Source organism: Mesoplodon bidens (assembly GCF_964165515.1).
Source record: "Mesoplodon bidens genome assembly, chromosome: 16".
Lineage (NCBI taxonomy): Eukaryota > Metazoa > Chordata > Mammalia > Artiodactyla > Ziphiidae > Mesoplodon > Mesoplodon bidens.
Window position 1 is genome coordinate 43,217,997 of NC_138173.1, and position 24,202 is coordinate 43,242,198.

Below are 24,202 nucleotides of genomic sequence, written 5' to 3' on the forward strand. Positions count from 1 at the left end.
AAAACTTGGGAAGTCTGACTTCCTGTTCTTAACCACTATGCCATAGAAGTACAATGGCTGAGTCAACAGGCTTTCACGTTTGAGGCTTTGAGAGGTGCTGTCAGTTGCTATCCCAAGGTTAAACTAATTTACATACCTTTATCTTTTGACGTGCTGCAAACTGTTCACTTGCAAGAAACAATGGCAACCACACATTTTCTAGCCTATTTAGGACATGCTTCTGAATTTCAATTAGAACAGCTGCATCAAGCTGCTCATGGAGAATCTTTCCCCAGCCACCACTTACATGCATTATCTAAGAAAATAAAAATGAAACATAAACAACAAACTTCTGTTTAGGTAAAGAAATGCTAATAGTCATTAATTTATTCATTCACTCCAAGACTATTTGCTGAGCACCTGATAGGTGCCAGAATTTTCATTTTCTCTAAAATAGCTCCTGGCTTTACTGTGTATAGTAAAGACAGATAACTCCCTTAACATCAAACAGAGAATTGTGGTTTATGTGATGGTTGTTTTAGATGTATGATTTTGCTTATGATAATATATTTCAAAGAACACAGGGATTTCTATCCTGTGTGACAACTACAGTGCCATTTTTTTCTCCATGGCTTCAGTTTCTTCAACTGTAAAATAAGGGCATTAGACTTTTAGTTTTCTAAGTTCTCTTCTAGGTCTAATATTCTATGAATCTCTGATTCTACTCAAATGGACTTGTTTGAGAAGGCATTTTCTTTTGTCTGAGAAAAATAAGGCATTAATTAGTTAAGAGACAACCTTGACTCAGACATTATAAATATGCATATTACCAATAAACATTGGGCTGGAGATGGTGGAATGATGGTGGTGGTAGCAATGTAGGGCTGTTCCAACAACCTCAAAGAAGAAAACAGAGATAGCAGGAAGTAGAAAAAGGCCAGGTTATACAGACAATAGTCTCTGACTTGCACAGGTATCCTTTTTATAAGACAATTTCTCTGTGGCCAAAATCTTCCTTCTTTATAATTACTGGCTTCCACGATACTAATGGCCATAAAAATTAATTAATTAAAAAACAATACTAATGGCCAATTCCTACTATAAATCATCCTGTTTCTGTGTATATACCATTCAAAATGGGTGAGTTTTTTGTACACAGAAAAAAACTGGACTCCTCATTGGAGTCTTAGCTCTCATTTGATTAATAAGATTAACTTAATCCTAATAATAATATTGTTTTATATAAAAAAGAGAAACTCTCTTAGCCATCCTTTAATAATATTAATCAAATAATATTAATAATAATACGGTTTCTGTATAAAAATAAAAAGAAAAGAGAATAAGAGAAGACTACTTTGCTAATCAAACTGCAAATTGGCCACACAACTAGGATTAGAACCAGCATGGTCTGTATAAAACATAAGGAGATGCAGAAATCCTTAAGTATAAAATAGGTAAATAAAAATAAAAGTAAAGACAAAGATGAGGAAGAAGGGTCATTTGGAAAACTCCTCTGTAGTAAGCACAGTCATTTGCTATGACGGCAATGGGTGACTTTTTCCACTGAATTTTTAATTCTCAGCAAGTTTTACTATGGAAGGTTCACACAGTAGCATCAGATACCATGAAACCTCACACAATGTAGCACAAGCCAAATAGAAAACAAATGCTTTCCATGTGTTTATTTCATACTTATGCTTATTGAGATACTCCCAGCCACTTTTGCTAATACATACCAGATTTGTATCTCAGGGAACTAATGGCAAGACATTTTTGTTAAGGTTGCTTAATTCTAGAATTTCTTCTCCCTCTTACTCCCAAGGACTTTTGTTTATTTTCCCCCCAAAGATCTAGATTTTTAATTTGGTATGCCCTACTTGTGAATAGCTCTGAATTTTTCTTTAATTTATTGAATTAATCTGAGATTTGTATTTTACAAGTGTATGCCATCAGGGTACGCATCCTTTTAAACTACGAAAATAAAGAACTCAAATGCTACACCTTTGATCTAGCAAACTTCTAGTATTAGCAAACTTCAGGTTAAATAAATTATGACACTTAATTTTATATTTCAAAGGCATTAAAATTGAGCCATATCTCATGTGATCAATTACATGAACACTCAAAACCACTGCTGAATCCCAATCTGACATTTTTGCTGTAAATAATGACACCATCTAGTTATTAATAAGTTGTGATTAAAGCCATATGATCTTGGCTCAACAAAATGGAAAATCTATGTTCCTGGTCAATAAAAATTGTTTGGGGAGACAATACAATGGCAAACAGGATTTTTCAAAAATCAGTTATGTCTGGAGTAATTTCAGGTAAGAGAAGAACAGAAAACAGGTAGAGATGGGGCTAAATGGCTGATAATGGCTGTTTTTCTGCTTTTGAAAGGTGCAAGGACTTTGTCCTCCTTGTTTACCACTTATCCTGAGCACCTAGAACAGCGTCTGGCATATCACAGGCACCCATATTTGCTGAATGAATGGGTGAGTGGATGAATGAAAGTTATTTTTATTCCATAGATTATTTTAGAAACAACGCAGTTTTAATAATATATAATACTTGACTGAATTTTAAGGCATCTGTAGATGGACTTCCCTGATGGTCCAGTGGTTAAGACTCCACGCTCCCAATCCAGGGGGCCAGGGTTCGACCCCTGGTCAGCCCACATACTGCAACTAAGAGTTCGCATGGCTCAACTAAAGATCCCACATGCCACAAGTAAAGACCCTGCATGCTGCAACTGAGACCTGGTGCAGCCAAATAAATAAATAAATATTTTAAATTATGGAAAAAAATAAGTAAATAAAGGAAGGCAGCCTTTATTTTTAAAAAAAGACATTTGTAGATAATTATTAATACCTAAAAAAAGATATCAAAAGTGTCTAACATATAAGTTATAAAAGCAAAAGAAAAAAAGACGCTCAGATTGTTGGCAAAAAGAAATAAATTACTAGTTTTCATACTTAAATGTAGACAATATGTCTCCATGTTGATACCTGGTCCTGTTGATATAGAGAAGCTGGACTGTTGGGTCCAAAGAAATATTTTTTATTAAGGTACTTGTTTTTAATGTACATAGATTTTGCCTCCCTTTGCTTTCGATCTCTGTAAGTTATTCTTCGGAACTGTTCAATGTCTGTCCAGCACATAAGGTCCATGCTAAAATGAAAAAGTACAGCCCTTCTTATTTATTTCTTTCAATTCTATTAAACACCAAACAAGTTGTTGTTTTGACAGAATTTAGAAAGGGCTGTATTGAGTAGTTAGCACAACCGATTAGACCATGAAACTAATGAGTACAATATTATTAATATTATTATTAATATTGTCTTATCCTGGCTAAATATATGAATGAATACAAGGAGTGCTGGGATCAGAGAAGAATCTACCACCATACTGGTAGAGTGGGTCTCAGAGTTCTTCCATTAATGATGAACTAGTATTATCAATTTCAAATATGGAAAAATTTCCACCTATTGCATGTCTATTTGGCAACCTGCTAAATTTAGAATAATTATCACCACAAAGTGGAACTATATACGTGAAATTTGGCTCCCAGGTCTAACCAGTTTTGTTAACTTGGGAGAAAATTATTGGAAAAAATATGATTAATACTTCAGTTTATATTAGATAAATGTGTCATAAGGTACCAAGATTCTATGCAAAACTATAATGTTTCATTTATGTATTAACTAATGAAAATCACAAAATAGTACAGTAATTTCAATAGCTTAGTGAAATATAAAAGAGAAACTTCTCAGAAAGAGTCATTAGAGCACCTGTTTAGAAAAATGCAAAAGAAAGAAACATCAGAATAGGTGTACTGGTGTTTTAATTTAGCCAATGGTAAAAGTATCAACAAATATTGTTTGACCACTTAAAATAACATTTTGGAGGCTGTTATTATCAAAATGCAATTCCCAACAAAAAGTTATCCATACAGGTTTCATTAATCTTTACTGAAATGGGTAAAATCTAGCACCAAGCCATTTTTATATATGTTGAATCAAAACAAGTATCTTAAAGAAGTAACAGTTTAGAAAAATATTTTAACAGAGAAATAAATTTTAAAATGGTTATGTTCCTTACCTTGAAGAATGAGCCTCAAGAAACTGATGGAAATGTTCAAACTCCAGTTTGTTGTTAAGCAGATCATTAAAATTAAAATGCCTATATTCTGCAGGAACATTATTCCAGTATTCTGTTTGTTTAGAGACATGAGGAAGTGGTGAAATACCAGATCCAATTTCACAAGTAGTGTCCTAGTGAAATAATACTTTTCATAAAAATCTCTTAAATACAACAAATTGTTTTCCAAATTTAAAGAGAAACTGAAATAAAAATTAACTATTAGGCCAATGGCATTTATCAGTCCAATGGTAGAACTGGGTAAAGAATCTAGAATCTGGTTCTAACTCACATCAAATTCTGTTCTGTTCCTTTCCATTCCATTCCCTTCTTTTCAGGAACATTAGTAAGTATTTACCATACACTTGCTTATAAAATATTAATTTTATTATTTTTGTTGGTACAGAAGTAATATATCTCTTGTAATAAAAAGAAAACAAAAAGCATACATTGTACTACCTTTCAGAGATAACCACCACAAACATTTTTATGTGCATCCTTTTAGTCTTTTTTGTACACACATGTAGTTTGTTACAAATGGTAATGGGACTATACAACTATGTATGGTTTTGTAACTTGGTTCTTTTTCTTAACGATATATCATGAACATAAAACATTAGTTTGTCTATAAAAGTTTTTTATGTTATAGAGTAGTACAAGATACTTTAGATGTAATCTCCTTCATATAACAGTTAATTGTTAGGTATTTTTAATACCCCTGATGTTTTGCGAACAGTTTACAAGTCCTTCAGGGCAAAGAGCTAGAGAGGCTTATTCTTCAGAAATCCTTCCTATGTAACTCCCTATATAATTAATTCACTTCCCTATTTTTTTTTGAAAAGCATCAGACCATGAGATAAACTACCTATATTCAAAAAATCAATTTTTGATAGGTATAAGTATTATGAATAGTATTATAAATTAAAAAAATTTAAAGATACAACTTTATGAATTTTTATGTATCCTTTCCAGATATTAATTAATAGAATTTCAAATAAAGAATTTCTGTGTTTATAAGGCAATAACATGAAGGTTACATTTAAAAAATAGCTTTACTGTTTGTGTAAAACTTTACTGCAAAAGAATAAAGATTTCAGATAGGTACAAAGTAGAAAATTAAAAAATCACCTGAAACCTTACCACTCAGAGCTAACTATTTTTAATATTTTGATGAACATTTTTCCAGATAGCCCTCTTTCCATATATGTATACACCTAGGAATGCATGTATAATTTTAGGTGAATAGGATTACCCGATACCAGTGGGTTTTTTTGTTTGTTTTTTTAAATGAGTTTGGTCTTTTATTTAATTTTTTAAATTTATTTATTTATTTATTTTTAGCTGCGTTGGGTCTTTGTTGCTGCGCGCAGGCTTTCTCTAGTTGCGGCGAGCGGGGGCTACTCTTCATTGCGGTGTGCAGGATCCTCACTGCGGTGGCTTCTCTTGTTGCGGAGCACGGGCTCTAGGCGCACGGGCTTCGGCAGTTGTAGCTCGCAGGCTCTAGAGTGCAGGCTCAGTAGTTGTGGCGCACGGGCTTAGCTGCTCCGCGGCATGTGGGATCTTCCCGGACTGGGGCTCGAACCCGTGTCCCCTGCATTGGCAGGCGGATTCTCAACCACTGTGCCACCAGGGAAGCCCCGATACCAGTGTTTTTGTTCCCCACATTTTTATATAATAATATGTCGGGGGCATTTTCCATGTCAATAAATATGAATCTAAACTGTCATTTCTATGTAGATACACACATTTAATCTTATGGCCTTATGGATCTATCATGGTTTACTTAGCCAATCACAAATTTGCAAATAACACTTTAATATCCTAGTCAATCCTATGATCTTTTTATTGACTCTATTAAAGCCTCTCCATATTTTTTCTTTATTATTTTGCTTACTGCTGTCACACAACACTTCCTTTTCTGTTTGGAAAACTCAATTTAATTCTTTTGTGACTTGACAACAAATAGTGCTGCTGCCATACAGAAAATAACCAGTAATGTTCAAAGGAATATAATGTGGCTTGAAGGCTCTTAGCTAAGGCAAACGTGTATCTTGGCTCCCTATGCTACTTCATCTGCTTTATTTTTCTGGCTTTGTTGTTAAATGTGTCAAAAAAAAAATGTGATACCTGTCAAATGCAGCATGTTGGGCAAAGAAGCAGCAGAAAATGAAACTGCCTGACCCCTACTTTATCAATACATGATTTCCTCAATATACGATCTCTACTCCCCCCCGCTCCCCCCCCCAATATATGCAGTGATAATCCTCTTTCTAGGTTAAAATCTTTGTTTTTCTAAGTACAGAGTTTCTTACCTCAGCTTTCTTGGAAACTGTCTCTTTATGCAAAGCCTGTAGCTTTCTGAAGTAAGTGGAATCTAGCTGTCGAGTTTCCTCCACCAGCTCCACCTATAATAACACAGTAATAAAGTTTGTAACATCAAAAGAATCTGCATTATGAAAAAGTGGGGAAAGAATGCACAATTTGCCAATATCAGTGGGCTAAAAAACAAATACACTTGCCAACAAAGTAAGTTAGTTTGGAGGCAGAAGCAGGAAGACCCACATAGTGAAAAACATAGGCTACAGGGCTTCCCTGGTGGCGCAGTGGTTGAGAGTCCACCTGCCGATGCAGGAGACACGGGTTTGTGGCCTGGTCTGGGAAGATACCACATGCCATGGAGCGGCTAGGCCCGTGAGCCATGGCTGCTGAGCCTGTGCGTCCGGAGCCTGTGCTCCGCAACGGGAGAGGCCACAACAGTGAGAGGCCGGCATACCGCAAAAAAAAAAAACAAAAAAACCCCCCCAAAAAACATTAGCTACAATTGCTTTAGGTGCAAGGTTAGGTTGTTTTTTTGAGATGTTTCGTGTTTCTTAAGGTAGGATTGTATTGCTATAAACTTCCCTCTTAGAACTGCTTTTGCTGCATCCCATAGGTTTTGGGTCATCATGTTTTCATTGTCATTTGTTTCTAGGTATTTTTTGATTTCCTCTTTGATTTCTTCAGTGATCTCCTGGTTATTAAGTAGTATATTGTTTAGCCTCCATGTGTTTGTATTTTTTACAGATCTTTTCCTGTAATTGATATCTAGTCTCATAGCACTGTGGTCGGAAAAGATACTTGATGCGATTTCAATTTTCTTAAATTACCAAAGCCTTATTTGTGACCAAGATACGATCTATCCTGGAGAATGTTCCATGAGCACTTGAGAAAAATGTGTTTTCTGTTGTTTCTGGATGGAATGTTCTAAAAATATCAATTAAGTCCATCTTGTTTAATGTATCATTTAAAGCTTGTGTTTCCTCATTTATTTTCATTTTGGATGATCTGTCCATTGGTGAAAGTGGGGTGTTAAAGTTGCCTACTATGATTGTGTTGCTGTCGATTTCCCATTATGGCTGTTAGTACTTGCCTTATGTATTGAGGTGCTACTATGTTGGGTGCATAAATATTTACAATTGTTATATCTTCTTCTTGGATCGATCCCTTGATCATTATGTGGTGTCCTTCTTTGTCTCTTGTAATAGTCTTAATTTTAAAGTCTATTTTGTCTGATATGAGAATTGCTACTCCAGCTTTCTTTTCATTTCCATTTGCATAAAATATCATTCTCCATCCCCTCACTTTCAGTCTGTATGTGTCCCTAGGTCTGAAGTGGGTCTCTTGCAGACAGCATATATACGGATCTTGTTTTTCTATCCATTCAGCCAGTCTGTGTCATTTGGTGGGAGCTTTTAATCCATTTACTTTTTTTTTTTTTTTTTGCGGTACGCGGGCCTCTCATTGTTGTGGTCTCTACAGTTGCGGAGCACAGGCTCCAGACGCACAGGCTCAGTGGCCATGGCTCATGGGCCTAGCTGCTCTGCGGCATGTGGGATCTTCCCGGACCAGGGCATGAACCCATGTCCCCTGCATCAGCAGGTGGACTCTCAACCACTGCACCACCAGGGAAGCCCAACCCATTTACATTTAAGGTAATTATTGATATGTATGTTCCTATTCCCATTTTCTTAATTGTTTTGGGTTTGTTATTGTAGGTCTTTTCCTTCTCTTGTGTTTCTTGCCTAGAGAAGTTCCTTTAGCATTTGTTGTAAAGCTGGTTTGGTGGTACTGAGCAGAAGGAAAGAGACCATAAAGATTAGATCAGAAATAAATGAAAAAGAAATGAAGAAAACAATAGCAAAGATCAATAAAACTAAAAGCTGATTCTTTGAGAAGATAAACAAAATTGATAAATCATTAGCCAGACTCATCAAGAAGAAAAGGGAGAAGACTCAAAGCAATAGAATTAGAAATGACAAAGGAGAAGTAACAACTGACACTGCAGAAATACAAAGGATCATGAGAGATTGCTACAAGCAACTATATGCCAATAAAGTGGACAACCTGGAAGAAATGGACAAATTCTTAGAAATGCACAACCTGCCAAGACTGAACCAAGAAGAAATAGAAAATATAAACAGACCAATCACAAGCACTGAAATTGAAACTGTGATTAAAAATCTTCCAAAAAGCAAAAGCCCAGGATCAGATGGCTTCACAGGTGAATTCTATCAAACATTTAGAGAAGAGCTAACACCTATCCTTCTGAAATTCTTCCAAAATATAGCAGAGGGAGGAGCCCTCCCAAACTCATTCTACGAGGCCACCATCACCCTGATACCAAAATTAGACAAAGATGTCACAAAGAAAGAAAACTACAGGCCAAAATCACTGATGAACATAGATGGAAAAATCATCAACAAAATACTAGCAAACAGAATCCAACAGCACATTAAAAAGATCATACACCATGATCAAGTGGGATTTATTCCAGGAATGCAAGGATTCTTCAATATATGTAAATCAATCAATGTGATATATCATATTAACAAATTGAAGGAGAAAAACCATATGATCATCTCAATAGATGCAGAGAAAGCCTTCAACAAATTTCAACACCCATTTATGATAAAAACCCTGCAGAAAGTAGGCATAGAGGGAACTTTCTTCAACATAATAAAGGCCATATATGACAAACCCACAGCCAACATCATCCTCAATGGTGAAAAACTGAAACCATTTCCTCTAAGATCAGGAACAAGACAAGGTTGCCCACTCTCACCACTATTATTCAACATAGTTTTGGAAGTTTTAGCCATAACAATCAGAGAAGAAAAAGAAATAAAAGGAATCCAAATTGGAAAAGAAGAAGTAAAGCTGCCACTGTTTGCAGATGACATGATACTATACAAAGAGAATCCTAAAGATGCTACCAGGAAACTACTAGAGAAAATCAATGAATTTGGTAAAGTAGCAGGATACAAAATTAATGCACAGAAATCTCTGGCATTCCTATACACTAATGATGAAAAGTCTGAAAGTGAAATTAAGAAAATCCTCCCATTTACCATTGCAACAAAAAGAATAAAATACCTGGGAATAAACCTACCTAGGGAGACAAAAGAACTGTATGCAGAAAATTATAAGACACTGAGGAAAGAAATTAAAGATGATACAAATAGATGGAGAGATATACCATGTTCTTGGATTGGAAGAATCAACATTGTGAAAATGACTCTACTACCCAAAGCAATCTACAGATTCAATGCAATCCCTATCAAACTACCACTGGCATTTTTCACAGAACTAGAACAAAAAATTTCACAATTTGTATGGAAACACAGAAGACCCCGAATAGCCAAAGCAGTCTTGAGAACGAAAAATGGAGCTGGAAAAATCAGGCTCCCTGACTTCAGACTATACTACAAAGCTACAGTAATCAAGAGAGTAAGGTACTGGCACAAAAACAGAAATACAGATCAATGGGACAGGATAGAAAGCCCAGATATAAACCCATGCACATATCATCACCTTATCTTTGATAAAGGAGGCAAAATATACAGTGCAGAAAAGACAGCCTCTTCAATAAGTGGTGCCTGGAACACTGGACAGGTACATGTAAAAGTATGAAATTAGAACACTCCTTAACACCTTACACAAAAATGAACTCAAAATGGATTGAAGACGTAAATGTAAGGCCAGACACTATCAAACTCTTAGAGGAAAACACAGGCAGAACACTCTATCACATAAATTACAGCAAGATCATTTTTGACCCACCTCCTAGAGAAATGGAAACAAAAACAAAAATAAACAAATGGGACCTAATGAAACTTCAAAGCTTTTGCACAGCAAAGGAAACCATAAACAAGACCAAAAGACAACCCTCAGAATGGGAGAAAGTATTTGCAAATGAAGCAACTGACAAGGGATTAATCTCCAAAATTTACAAGCAGCTCATGCAGCTCAATAACAAAAAAGACAAAGAACCCAATACAAAAATGGGCAGAAGACCTAAATAGACATTTCTCCAAAGAAGATAGACAGATTGCCAACAAACACATGAAAGAACACTCAACATCATTAATCATTAGAGAAATGCAAATCAAAACTATAATGAGATATCATCTCACACCGGTCAGAATGGCCATCATCAAAAAATCTAGAAACAGGGCTTCCCTGGTGGCACAGTGGTTGAGAGTCCGCCTGCTGATGCAGGGGACACGGGTTCGTGCTCCGGTCTGGGAGGATCCCACATGCCGTGGAGCGGCTGGGCCCATGAGCCATGACCGCTAAGCCTGCGCGTCCGGAGCCTGTGCTCCGCAACGGGAGAGACCACAGCAGTGAGACGCCCGCGTGCCACACACACACACAAAAAAACTACAAATAGAACTACCATACGACCCAGCAATCCCACTACTGGGCATATACCCTGAGAAAGCCAGCATTCAAAAAGAGTCATGTACCAAAATGTTCACTGCAGCTCTATTTACAATAGCCAGGACATGGAAGCCACCTGAGGGTCCATCATCAGATGAATGGATAAAGAAGATGTGGCACACATATACAATGGAATATTACTCAGCCATAAAAAGAAACGAAATTGAGATATTTGTAGTGAGGTGGACGGACCTAGAGTCTGTCATACAGAGTGGAGTAAGTCAGAAAGAGAAAAACAAATACCATATGCTAACACATATATATGGAATCTAAGAAGAAAAAAAAGGTCATGAAGAACCTAGGGGTAAGACAGGAATAAAGACACAGACCTACTAGAGAATGGACTTGAGGATATGGGGAGGGGGAAGGGTAAGATGTGACAAAGTGAGAGAGTGGCATGGACATATATACACTACCAAACATAAAATAGATAGCTAGTGGGAAGCAGCCGCATAGCACAGGGAGATCAGCTCGGTGGTTTGTGACCACCTAAGAGCGGTGGGATAGGGAGGGTGGGAGGGAGACGCAAGAGGGAAGAGATATGGGAACATATGTATATGTATAACTGATTCACTTTGTTATAAAGCAGAAACTAACACACCATTGTAAAGCAATTATACTCCAATAAATATGTTAAAAAACAACAACAAAACAAAACATTAGCTACAGCAAAGTCAGGCTCCAAATGTTAAATGTATACATTTCTATGTAATGATATAATGCCACCAAAGATCATTCCTCCTTTCTGGACACCCCATGTGAACTAGCAGACAGTGCAAACATGTTGGGTGGATCACTTTTCCATCTTCTATTCTTTATAACAGGATAATAGTGAAGATAGGCACTCTTAGCTTTACGGACCAAATAATACACAGTAGAACAAAAAAATGACTGGACTCTATTGTTATCAGTCTGTGAGCAAAGGTTTTATTGTTATAGCAAGAGAGGGGAGAGTCAATCATCAAATTAAACCTCACAGTAGGACTTAGCCTTCAGAGTGTGTATTGCACTGCTCCATACAGTCAGGAGAATAGGATCATTTTCCATTTCTCTATTGAGAAAGATCAGTTTAGCCGACTGAGAACTCCTGTATTTAATAATTAATTTTGGTTAAATCTTCTTGTTTATACTTTTTGGGAAAGAGTCTACATAATCCAGTCAGCTGGACTTTTAGAGAAGTCCTCTGGGCTGAACTTAAGAAGTTTATAGAATTAAGAGAAATTTATTTTTCCTCTTATTAAAAAGAGTGTATAATTTGTCCCAGGCATTTCGTAAGAATCACTGCTAATGCTAAAACTTCTTGGTTTAGGGAGGTTAGTTATAATTCTCAATCTGTTTTGCCATCCTAGGACCATATCTTATATCCATTTTCCTCTATACCATATACTGTATTTAAAATCATGACTGGGGACTTCCCTGGCTGTCCAGTGCTTAGGAATCTGCGCTTTCACTGCAGAGGGCATGGGTTCGATCCCTGGTTGGGTAACTAAGCTCCCGCAAGCTGCGAGGCATGGCCAAAAAAAAATTAATTAGTTTAAAAATAATAAATCATGACTGGAGAGAATTTTTCTTTTCTTAAAAAAAAATTTATTTATTTGGCTTCGTCAGGTCTTAGTTGCGGCACGCAGGATCTCTGCTGCCACATGTGGGATCTTCATTGCGGCGTGTGGGATCTTCATTGCGGCATGCGGGATCTAGTTCCCTGACGGGATCAAACCTGGGCCCCCTGCATTGGGAGCATGGTGTCTTAACCACTGGACCACCAGGGAAGTCCCTGGAGAGAATTTCTAAAAAATTTCATATAATATCCCAATTTTCCTAGTGTAAAATATGTATTTTTGTAGTAGAAAGGATACAAATGCTAATTTTTCAGGACAAAAAGAAATCAGGACTGAAAAATTCATTAGTTTCGTCAATGAATTTAGTAAGCCATAGGGTTGTGTTGGTCACAACCCAGTAAGATGACTCTATCCGAGGTGCTTGGTATTAATTTCATCTTAATTACCTCACCCATCCTTTCTGGGAGAAGACATGACCAAGAAGTTGTTCAGGAGATCTGAATGAAGAAGAGCAATACAGAGACAGCAGGGATCCACCTGAAATGACCTCATGTACAGGGTACACGCATTAACTTAATATTAAAAATACCCACAAATGGTTTTGATTTGTGATTCAAAATAAACATTTAAAGAGATTTCCTCCACCCATCAATAAGAAGAGTGAAAATATTCAAGCCCTGAGACTTAAAATGACCTCTTTTGGAATGAAAAAAGATGTGTTGACACTTTTATCAAACCAAGCAGTCTGACCTGATGAACATCTGAGGGTGCTTTAAGTCAGAGAATGTGCTTTCCACAGTATATATGAAACGTTTATATTTTCCATGGGTGTAATATTTACTGTAATTCATCCAGAATAAAAATAAACAGCCTCCTTCCATTAATCAAAATTAAAGCCACTGCTGAGAAATGGCAAGAAGTGACAAAGCCAGTATATTATCATGGCATATTTTATTGGTTCACAGGAAACCAAAACTCAGATTTTTCTCTGCTGACTTATTTGTAGACAGACTTAAAAATGACATCAATTTTAGCCTTTTGTTAGGACACAACAGGGAAACTGGCAAAAGCTAAGTTAATAAATACTTTCCCTGCCCCAATTTTGTGTCTGCCCAAATCTTAACTCTGAGTCCCTGGCCCACATGAAATCTTTTCCAGCTTTTCTCTCTTGTGAGTTAACAATGTTGCCCATCATCAGTTTTGGAGTAAACCTGAATTTTTCACACACAATTCATCACTGCCACAATACCTTTCTGTAAGCAACTTGGTCTGATTTTACCATCTTTGTCCAAGGCTCAAGAAGGAGGAGAAGGACATATTCTTCTGCTGTGTCAAAAAGGTCTTCAAATGGCGGGTGTATTTTCATATAAATTTCTTTTTTCTTTTCTTGTTGGAGTCCAATGTCAAGAGTGGCTGAAGGAGCAATGTATATGGCAAAAAGATACTAAGGGAGAAGGGGGAGAAAGGAGAGGATATTGGAAGAAACCATGATGGTTAGTAGATTCCTCAGCAAAGCCATTTTTAAAAACTTAGAGAAGGCAAATAAGCTCAAGTGATTATTTTTCTTGAAAAGATGTGTGAAACTATGAAACTACTTAGGACAAAGCAATGTGTTTATTCAAAACCTTTGCTTTTCATTTTCTTTTCCCATTTCTTTGTTGGTTATTAGTCAACTAGTCACTGGATCTTGTATAAGTGTACGTGATTTGGGTATTCTATTTTTTCTCAGATTACTACTATGTATTATTATGATTGATTCCAAGTTATACGTCTCCTTTCCTTATGTTCATGACATTTCTAACACATGTGTGTTACTTTCCAAACTGGTTTGAAATGCCTTTTTGGGAAAAAGAGGCAAGAATTCACCAGGGCTGAAAACTGACTATCAGTCTAGAGACCCAACAGACTACCTCCCCTACCCAACTGAGTTCCAGAGTTCTTAAATGTCTCCATCTGGTGTCCAATGCTGTGGAAGAGATACAAGAAGGAAATAAGAGTGAATGGAAAGATGTACATGGAACTTCTAGCTCCCTAGACAAAGCTGCATAAATGTGTATTCCATTCTACTCATTTGTCTTGTCTCTCAATAAATCTGAGAGGCAATTTAATAACATTTAATTTTTAAAATGTTACATACTGGATATGTCATGCCCTGCACATCACATTTAACTGAAGTTTTTGTTATTGTTTCATACTTAAAATTAATGAATTTTATGGCATGTAAATTAAACCTCAATAAAGCTGTTCAAAATAAAAATTAAAAGACTATTGGTGATTTCTCCCAAAAGCGACCCGCTCCTCCGTTTTAAAGATTATCTGATCTCTATCATAATTTTTCTTCATTCTGTTCTATTTACATCACTATATCAAAATAAATAGTTATCTAAAAAAAAAAAGAACCTCTAATTAATTGCATTTTATTTCAATTTTATTTTTATACTTAGACTTTGGAACTGATAATGCCTAGATTTGACCCAGGCGATAAGATAGATAGGTAGACAGACAGATAGATATTTGTACCAAATACCAAATAATAGTCATGTAAAATAACCTTTTAAAAGTTTTAAAGGGTTCACATTAAAAACATAAGCATTTACCATGTATCCACTACAGCTTAGACACTTGGATAGGTGCTATGTATGTAAAGATTAATGAATGCCTGCCCTGAAGGAGCCATTTGGTGTGACAAAGAGATGAAAACCAGTGGTTACAACACAGTATGATAAGTACTACAATAAAGGTATGCATTGAAAATAAGATCTTCAATAATTGCCTTTCTTTTTAAGCTCACCTCCATTAATCACCTTTTAAACTTTACACTCAGATACACATTTTTCTGTAATTCTCTAAACCCTGATGTTTTGCCATTCTATACCATTGCACACATTGTTCCTTCAATCTTGTATATATGCCCTACCCCATGCACCTTGTCTGCCTGATAAACTCTGACTTATTCTTAAAAACCATATGGATTTCTCCTCTTCTAGGAGCCCTTCATTCATACCCTCCTCCCAAGATCATGCTTTTTACTACTACACTTATCACACTATAATGCAATCATGTATTATGTGTCTTCTCTTCTAGAACAAGGATCTTGAGGGCAAATACTGCAGCTTAGTCCTCTCTGATTCTCCAACTCCTAAAAACTGTTTTGGTAGAGAGTAGATGTTATAAATGTTTATTGATTTGTACTGAATCCACAGAAAAGACTAATTTTTGTCTTGGAATGGGGAAGGAAAAGGTTCAGAAACTCTTGCAAGAGAAAGATAAGCTTCTTCCTAGTCTTTAATCTGAATCTTTAAAGATGAGTTGGAGTAAGTCAGACAAGATAGGGGAGTTGATGAGAAGGATAGTCCAAGAAGAAGGAAAACATGGCCCAAGGCATGGAGGCCTAAGGGGGTTTTATAACCTATAGAGAGCGTCTAGGCTGCAAGTAGAGAACACTGGCTAAAGGAAAGAGGTAGAATAAGAGAGGAGGATATAAAGGGAGGAAGGCTCCAGAGCATGGATATGATCTGTTTTCCTTTGGTAAGGAATTTGAATTTTTACCTAAAGATATAAAATGGGGAATCTCTGAGGAGTGACATCTTTAGATATGAATTTTAGAAATAAATCACTGTGGCATCATATGGGAGAAACAGTTTGAGTAGATCAAGATCTGAGGCAGTTTGGAAGTTATTTTAATAGCCAGACAAAAAATTACAGGCCACCCTCATCTCCTGTTTACTTTTTTGCAACAGCCTCCTAACTGGTCTTCTCAGGTTCTTTTTTGCTTCTTCATGGTCTTTTTTTTTTAAACCACAGCAAACAGAGAAATTCTTTTGTGTATCACTCCTCCATTCAAACTCTCCAGTGCCTTCCCATCTCACAAAGAATAACAGCCAAAGTCCTTATAATTACTTATAATTGGAGTATTTGGACGTTTCTCAGCGCTGAGAGGACAAGGATTATAGTTCATGATCTGCCAGTAGGGAAGCCCCTATAAACACCCCAGGCTCTCAAAACACTAAGAGCAGGGGTGGACCTGATACAGACTCTTGCCTTGACTCTTTAAAGGGCCAAAAGAAAATAACTGCTAACCTATACTTCTATACCTGGTTAAAAAAAAAAAAAATACCCTTCTAAAATAAAAAGGAAATAAAGATGTCATAAGTCAATAAACAAAACCAGAATTCATCACCAGCAGACCTACACTAAATTAATTAATTAAAGGGAGGCCCTAGACAAAAGCAGGATGGAATATAGAACAATATAAAGCATAAATATGTAGGGAAATATCAATACATATTGATTGTAAAATATAATAATAATGAATAAGGTCAGAGGAAATCATAAAAGAGCCTAAGGAAAAGAAGTCAGAATTGAAGGTTCAGATTTAAACTGCAGTTGAAATGACCAACCATGAGGCCCATTACAGGTAGAAAAGCACATGAGGTTAGAGTCAGGGTAGTAATACAATAAAAAGCAGGGCAGAGTATCAAAGAACTAGAAGTGAAGATAAAGGAGAAGCTCATGTGGCATAGTTAAAAGACAGGACTATAAAGTTCAGTGTATAACAGGCACTCAATAAATATTTGCTAAATGAATGAATGGAAGATAGTGGCCTAATCTGAAATTACGATCTGAAAGGGAAATTTCAGAGTTCAAAAATTTTAAGCTGGAGTAGTTCCAAATTATGATGAATTGTGGTATATGGCCATCCCTATAGTTAACTTAGGAGAAATGGAGATAAAAGACATTGGTATTGGGTAAATTAAGAAACACTCTAGCACACATGTTATAAGGATTATTAGTTTGGGTATTGAAAAAGCTTCAAGGTGATAAAAAAGAAAAAGAAGGGAGAAATTTCATGAGCCATGTATTGAAATCTTCTAGGAAGATAAAGAGAACTGAAAAAGTCTTTAGATAACATTAATGAGGTTAAGGAGAGGGGAAATGAGCAGATGGAGCCAACTCCAAAATTTTTTTTTGCAGTACGCGGGCCTCTCACTGTTGTGGCCTCTCCCGTTGCGGAGCACAGGCTCCGGACGCTCAGGCTCAGTGGCCGTGGCTCACAGGCCTAGCCGCTTTGCAGCATGTGGGATCTTCCCGGGCCAGGGCACGAACCCGTGTTCCCTGCATCGGCAGGCGGACTCTCAACCACTGCGCCACCAGGGAAGCCCCAATTCCAAAATTTTTGAAGCTACTAAAAGATGAGTCCTGAAGAGCAGCAAAGAACATCTCCTTCTTCCTAAGGGTTGTGAAATACGGGAGAAGGGGCATATTTAAAAGCCATTCTAGATGTTCTATTTAATTAGATAATCTGCAGTCTGGAAACTCCCTTCCCTAAAATATAGGTACATAGCCTGCTGGATTTAATAGTCCAAAGTGAACCATACTCTTACCAAATGATTCTAAAATATTTTAAATGAAATTTGCTTCAGACACACATGGCAATTTTTCCTATCCTTGGGAGTTATTTAGAAGAATGACCTAAATCTAACCTGTTAACAAGCTAAGATTGTATCAGATTAAAATCTACTCTTAAACATTTTCTAAACTGGAAGTTTTAAAAAGTGCACTAATTAAAATAATGTCTATACTAAGGTAAATTAAGAAACTAAAAACTAACATGATCAAATTAACAACATTAAAAAAAGTCTCTAGAATTTGTTTCAGTAATTTCAAATTTACCCCAAAGGAAAGTAAATTTGACCCCCCAAATCACTTAAGTTAAAATCAGTTCCTATTTAGCAAAAAAAAAGAAAAAAGAAAAGAAAAAAAAATCAGTAGTCAGGTTTTATTGGGGCAGGAATATCCTCTAATGGCAAAATAAAGCAACTGCTTTATCACTGAGTCAGCTACATTCAGAACTGTAGTTTAAGGAGACTTGGTGTGCCCCATACCAAACTCTTTGTATAGACATCAAGGTGATTCCTTTGATTTAAAAGCATAACAGTGAAGAGGGTAAAGTACAAAAGAAGCTGAAATGGTGACTAGAATAACAGTGATAGAAGTGACTGTCAGCTTCTGGTGGACACCCAAATCTACTCCTTTCCCTTCCACTCCCAGTCTTGCCTTCACTCCTCATGTCTTTTAAAATCTACTGCTACCCACAGTCCTATGAGACCCTAGATGCCATTTATATACTCTATCATACCTCCTGGAATTTTGCTTTATGATTTTCTTCAGAATGACCTTCACTTCACTTTACCATTTACTATATTAATAGCACAGCTTTCTCGCTCTGACCATTACTCTTCATCTTTTTGTACCTCTCACCAAACTTTGCTTTACTTTCAGCACAATCTGCAGTTTCTTCCTGTCCTCTAAAAAAATCATGTACCACCTACTTTGTCTTACTTTCTTACACAATTTGGACTGAAAACTGCCCATCATTTCAACTACACTCTTAAAACATCCTTAATTCCTCCCACCTCGATATTCTGCCTTGTTGAAGCCAAATTCTGGGTCACCTTAATCATTCCTTCATTTTTCCAATTCTATACTCAAGCTCCCAATAAAAGCTATGATAGTTGGTTCAATTATAAATACTCTTCAAAATAAAAACAAACAACAATGACAAAAAAAACAAAAAACAAAAAAAAAATCCCACCTCAGCTGTGATCACAAAACTTGGCAAGATTTTATTTCTAAACTTTGCCATGCTCCTTAGAGCTCCCAACTGTACCCTTATGCTTCTCCACATTCAGTGGACTTTATCTTCCACTCAACTGGGAGAAACCACTGGTATGGATGCCCTCAACTGTCCCCTCAAGAGCTTTCTTCTAAATCTTTCTCTTTCTCTGACGTTTCAAAATTCTCCTTCCCAAGGCTAAATGATTCATGCGTGCTGTTGACTCCATTTCCCCAGCACCATGCAACACCAATTATGCCCTTAATGTACCTTTTCTTTGATTTCATCTCCTTTCTAATGCTTCAAAGGTGTTCTAACAAAGCATCTCTCCTATTCTAATTGTCACCATTTTGTCCACAAACTATCACCCTTTCTCTCTTTCCCTTCCCAACAAATCTTCATACTCACTTTTCTATCATTCCTCAATCTATTGCAATCTGGTTCTCATGCCAAAGAAGCTGATGTCTCAGATTACTAAGAACCACGTAATTGCCAATTCAATGGTTTCTCTCCTTAATCTTCATCCTACTTGATTCCTTACACAGCTTTTTTTGCTTTGTTTTGTTTTTAATTCTTGGCTGCGTTGGGTCTTTGTTGCTGCACGCAGGCCTTCTCTAGTTGTGGTGAGCAGGGGCTACTCTTTGTTGAGGTACACGGGCTTCTCATTGTGGTGGCTTCTCTTGTTGCAGAGCATGGGCTCTAGGCATGGGGCTTCAGCAGTTGCAGTACGTGGGCTCAATAGTTGTGGCACACGGGCCCTAGAGCAGGCGGGCTTCAGTAGTTGTGGCTCGCGGGCTCTAGAGCGCAGGCTCGGCAGTTGTGGTGCACGGGCTTAGGTGCTCCACGGCATGTGGGATCTTCCCGGACCAGGGCTCGAACCCGTGTCCCCTGCATTGGCAGGCAGATTCTTAACCACTGCACCACCAGGGAAGTCCCCTTATGCAGCTTTAACACTGTTGACTCTATCCTCTGCCTTCAACACTTTCTCCTGATTCGCTGCCTATTTCCATTCTTAGGCTCCTTTGTTGATTCCTCTTCCTCCATATCCCCCCTTTAAAGGAAGGCATTCATTAAAGTTCTATGTTCAACTATATTTTCTTCCTAATTCACACTCTTTCGGTTTCTCACACATGCCAGGCACTCTCTCACAGGACTTTCACAGTATGTGCTCTATGCCCTCTCTATACTCCACCCTCCTCCTCTTTTCCCCTTTGCTGGGCTTCTATTCATCCTAAAGGACTGAGTCTTCCTTGACTCCTGAAGTCTGGCTTAGGTATCATTCTTATGTGTGCCCACAGGACCCTGTGTTTGTATGTTTCTCCCACTGGACTATAAACTCTATAAAGATAGATTTGGTCTGCTTTGTTTATTACTGTATCCCTAGCATCTAGCATAATGATAAATTTAGAATGAATGAATGGATGAATGAATGAATTAAAGACTTCATCCATTCTCAGAGACTTAACAATCAACTATATGTGGAAAAAACACAAATATATACAGCTTTAGACCTGATTTCCTTCCTGAACTGAAAACCTTTGCTTCTAGCTGCCTACTTATTATAGTTACATGGATAGCCTATGGACCCTCCAACTCAATGACTCAGTAATATAACACATTATCTTTTCCTTTTCCAGTTTTCATTCGATTCACAGCACAGTCTTTGACTCTTCCCCACTTTCCTCTCCTTCTTCCTCAAATGCAAGTCCTATGAATTTAATTCTCTACAATAAAACAAGGAAAAACTGACAAATATAAAAATATGAGGAGGAAATAAGGGGCAGCAGTTCCATCCCAACAAAAACCAAAATAAAACACAGTCTTCTGTCCAAGCTAGATCAGACCCTTTCCAGGCTACTGCCTACTTCCTGACCTCACACTCTTACTGTGCTCTATAAAGCCACAGAGCTCCATGTACACTTTTTGTTGTTGTTCGACTATTTTGTTCCAGTTTTATTAAGATACAATTGACATATAGCACTGTAAAACTTTAAGGTGTACAGCATAATGATTTAACTTACATACATCATGAAATAATTACCACAATAAGTTAACATCTGTCATCTCATATAGAAACAAAAAGAAAAGACAAAGAATTTTTTCCTTGTGATGAGAACTATTAGGATCCACTCTCAACTTCCATATATACCACATAGCAATGCTAACTATAGTCATCATGTTGTACATTACTATTAGGATCTACTCTCAACTTCCATATATACCACATAGCAATGCTAACTATAGTCATCATGTTGTACATTACATCCCTCGTACTTATTTATCTCATAAGTGGAAGTTTGTACTTTTTGACCACCTTCATCCATTTTTCCCTCCCCACACCACTCCCCTCTGGTGACCACAAATCTGATCTCTTTTTCTCTGAGTCTGTTTTTTTCCACAAATGATTTAAGTGCATATCCCACAACCCCAAGAAGCTACAATTAGGGTAGCCATGTGACTTCATTCTGGTTTAAGCCTACTATCCTGGCATAATTATTAATATTGCCCCTTTTATTTTCGAAAGAATCCTGGTTTAGATGATAAATTATATGGTCTCTCTATATTTAACTGCGACCAGTTAGACAAAATGAAAGTTTCTCTAAAACAAGACTCCTGGAAGTGCTCAACACATATTTAAAGCTAAAAATAAAGGAAAGAAAGGCAGAGGAAACTCCTTTCTAAGGAACACACATTTGTCTAATTTGAAATCATATGAATTGAATAGCTGATATCAAAAGCCAAAAATCCCAAAGCAGGAATATTTTATTTAGAACTTGGATTGAAGTTTCACAGACTTCCCTGTTAAGAAAAGACAACCCTCAGAATAGGAGAAAATATTTGCAAATGAAGCAACTGACAAAGGATTAATCTCCAAAATTTACAAGCAGCTCATGCAGCTCAATAACAAAAAAACAAACAACCCAATCCAAAAACGGGCTGAAGACCTAAACAGACATTTCTCCACAGAAGATATACAGATTGCCAACAAACACATGAAAGAATGCTCAACATCATTAATCATTAGAGAATTGCAAATCAAAACTACAATGAGATATCATCTCACACCGGTCAGAATGGCCATCCTTAAAAAATCTACAAACAATAAATGCTGGAGAGGGTGTGGAGAAAAGGGAACACTCTTGCACTGTTGGTGGGAATGTAAATTGATACAACCACTATGGAGAACAGTATGGAGGTTGCTTAAAAAACTAAAAATGGAACTACCATACGACCCAGCAATCCCACTACTGGACATATACCCTGAGAAAACCAAAATTAAAAAAGAGTCATGTACCAAAATGTTCATTGCAGCTCTATTTACAATAGCCAGGACATGGAAGCAACCTAAGTGTCCATCAACAGATGAATGGATAAAGAAGATGTGGCACATATATACAATGGAGCATTACTCAGCTATAAAAAGAAACGAAATTGAGTTATTTGTAGTGAGGTGGATGGACCCAGAGTCTGTCATACAGAGTGAAGTAAGTCAGAAAGAGAAAAACAAATACTGTATGCTAACACATATATATGGAATCTAAGAAAAAAAAAAAAAAAGGTCATGAAGAACCTAGGGGTAAGACAGGAATAAAGACACAGACCTACTAGAGAATGGACTTGAGGATATGGGGAGGGGGAAAGGTAAGCTGGGACAAAGTGAGAGAGTGGCATGCACACATATACACTACCAAACGTAAAATAGAAATAGATAGCTAGTGGGAAGCAGCCACATAGGACAGGGAGATCAGCTCCGTGGTGTGTGACCACCTACAGGGGTGGGATAGGGAGGGTGGGAGGGAGGGAGACGCAAGAGGGAAGAGATATGGGAACATATGTATATGTATAACTGATTCACTTTGTTATAAAGCAGAAACTAACACACCATTGTAAAGCAATTATACTCCAATAAAGATGTTTAAAAAAAAGAATAAACGCTCTAAATCAAAATCTTAAGAGAAATTTAAAAATATTTCCTCTCTCTGATTGTACCTAAATGTAGGTATTTGTCCGCCCTCCCACTTTTTTCTTTTTTTTTTTGCTTTCTCGCAGCCAGTTTATCAGAACATTGTTCGTTATCACCTAAGTATCACTCTTTGTTCAAGTATCCACCGCACTATGATAACTAGCATAATCCTTAAGAGTAATATACTCCCCTCGCCTTCTTGACTCTTTACCAGTTTTATTATAAAATCACAAAACTGGAAGCATTAGAAAGGGTCTTGAAAGCCCACATTGTGCGCGTTTATTGGCTTCCTTTGAGGCTTGGTCTCTGGTCTCTCCCTCTTCCTCACCTCCCGAGGAGGGTGGGGACAAAAGTGGTTACAGGGGTAAGGAGGAGAAAACTGATTTATCCATCCTTAATTAGGCCACACAGTAAAATTATAGTACATTCAACTTAATTTTGCCATTACATCTGAGAATGTCTTCCTAATATGTGTTTCTAATAATCCAGAGATAATCTTTAAGTGGATAACTGACCAACTGACTATACATAACAAACATAAGGGATGTAATCATATATATGAAACAAAATTAAAAAGCTAAACAACACATTTAAGATCTATATAAAGATGGTGAAAATCATTTGTAAGTTGATATTGACTTTATAATGAAATATAAAGATTATGCTTTGTTATAGCTAAGTAATATAGTCTAATCACAGGTTAGAAACATCGTTTAAGTATCCTGCATCATTTGCTCTCTTATTGGCCACCCAGTTCTTCCTTTTCAGCCACTGACTAAATAACAATATAGCTAATGTTGGAGGGGACACTGCTCCCTTCTTATCCTAGTCAGCTACTCAGATTCACATTAAAGTGGAGATTCACTCACAAACAGCTGTGGTCGACATGATTCCAGTTTAAACATTAACCTATGATTCTTTAACAACCCAGCAGGGAAGTTTCTGAGAAGGGATACAAGCCTGTCTGTGATCAGACTGCCTGGCACTGCACTCAGCATGGCTCTCTCTAAACCTCATCTCTCCTGGAGACACTCAAAGGTTATGTAAGCAGGAAATGCACAATGGGCGGCTTGCCCGGCCCTGCTCTATACCTGTGCCTGTGACTCACTTTCTTGGCATCTGTATCAGATATGCAAAAAAAAGTCAATGCCTCCCCCTGAAATATCTCTTACAGTCTTTGAAATG

General features: G+C 37.0%; 1 protein-coding gene across 1 annotated transcript in view; it reads right to left on the minus strand.

The window, feature by feature from the left end:
• Window positions 1-24,202, minus strand: part of RGS22 (regulator of G protein signaling 22) — a 160,496-nt gene that overhangs the window by 50,564 nt on the left and 85,730 nt on the right. The window contains exons 15-19 of the mRNA XM_081258376.1: window positions 13,687-13,881; window positions 6,432-6,524; window positions 4,081-4,253; window positions 2,988-3,150; window positions 137-295 (exon numbers count right to left, since the gene is read on the minus strand). Coding sequence (XP_081114502.1) covers window positions 137-295; window positions 2,988-3,150; window positions 4,081-4,253; window positions 6,432-6,524; window positions 13,687-13,881 — 783 coding nt within the window. The remainder of the gene's footprint in view (window positions 1-136; window positions 296-2,987; window positions 3,151-4,080; window positions 4,254-6,431; window positions 6,525-13,686; window positions 13,882-24,202) is intronic.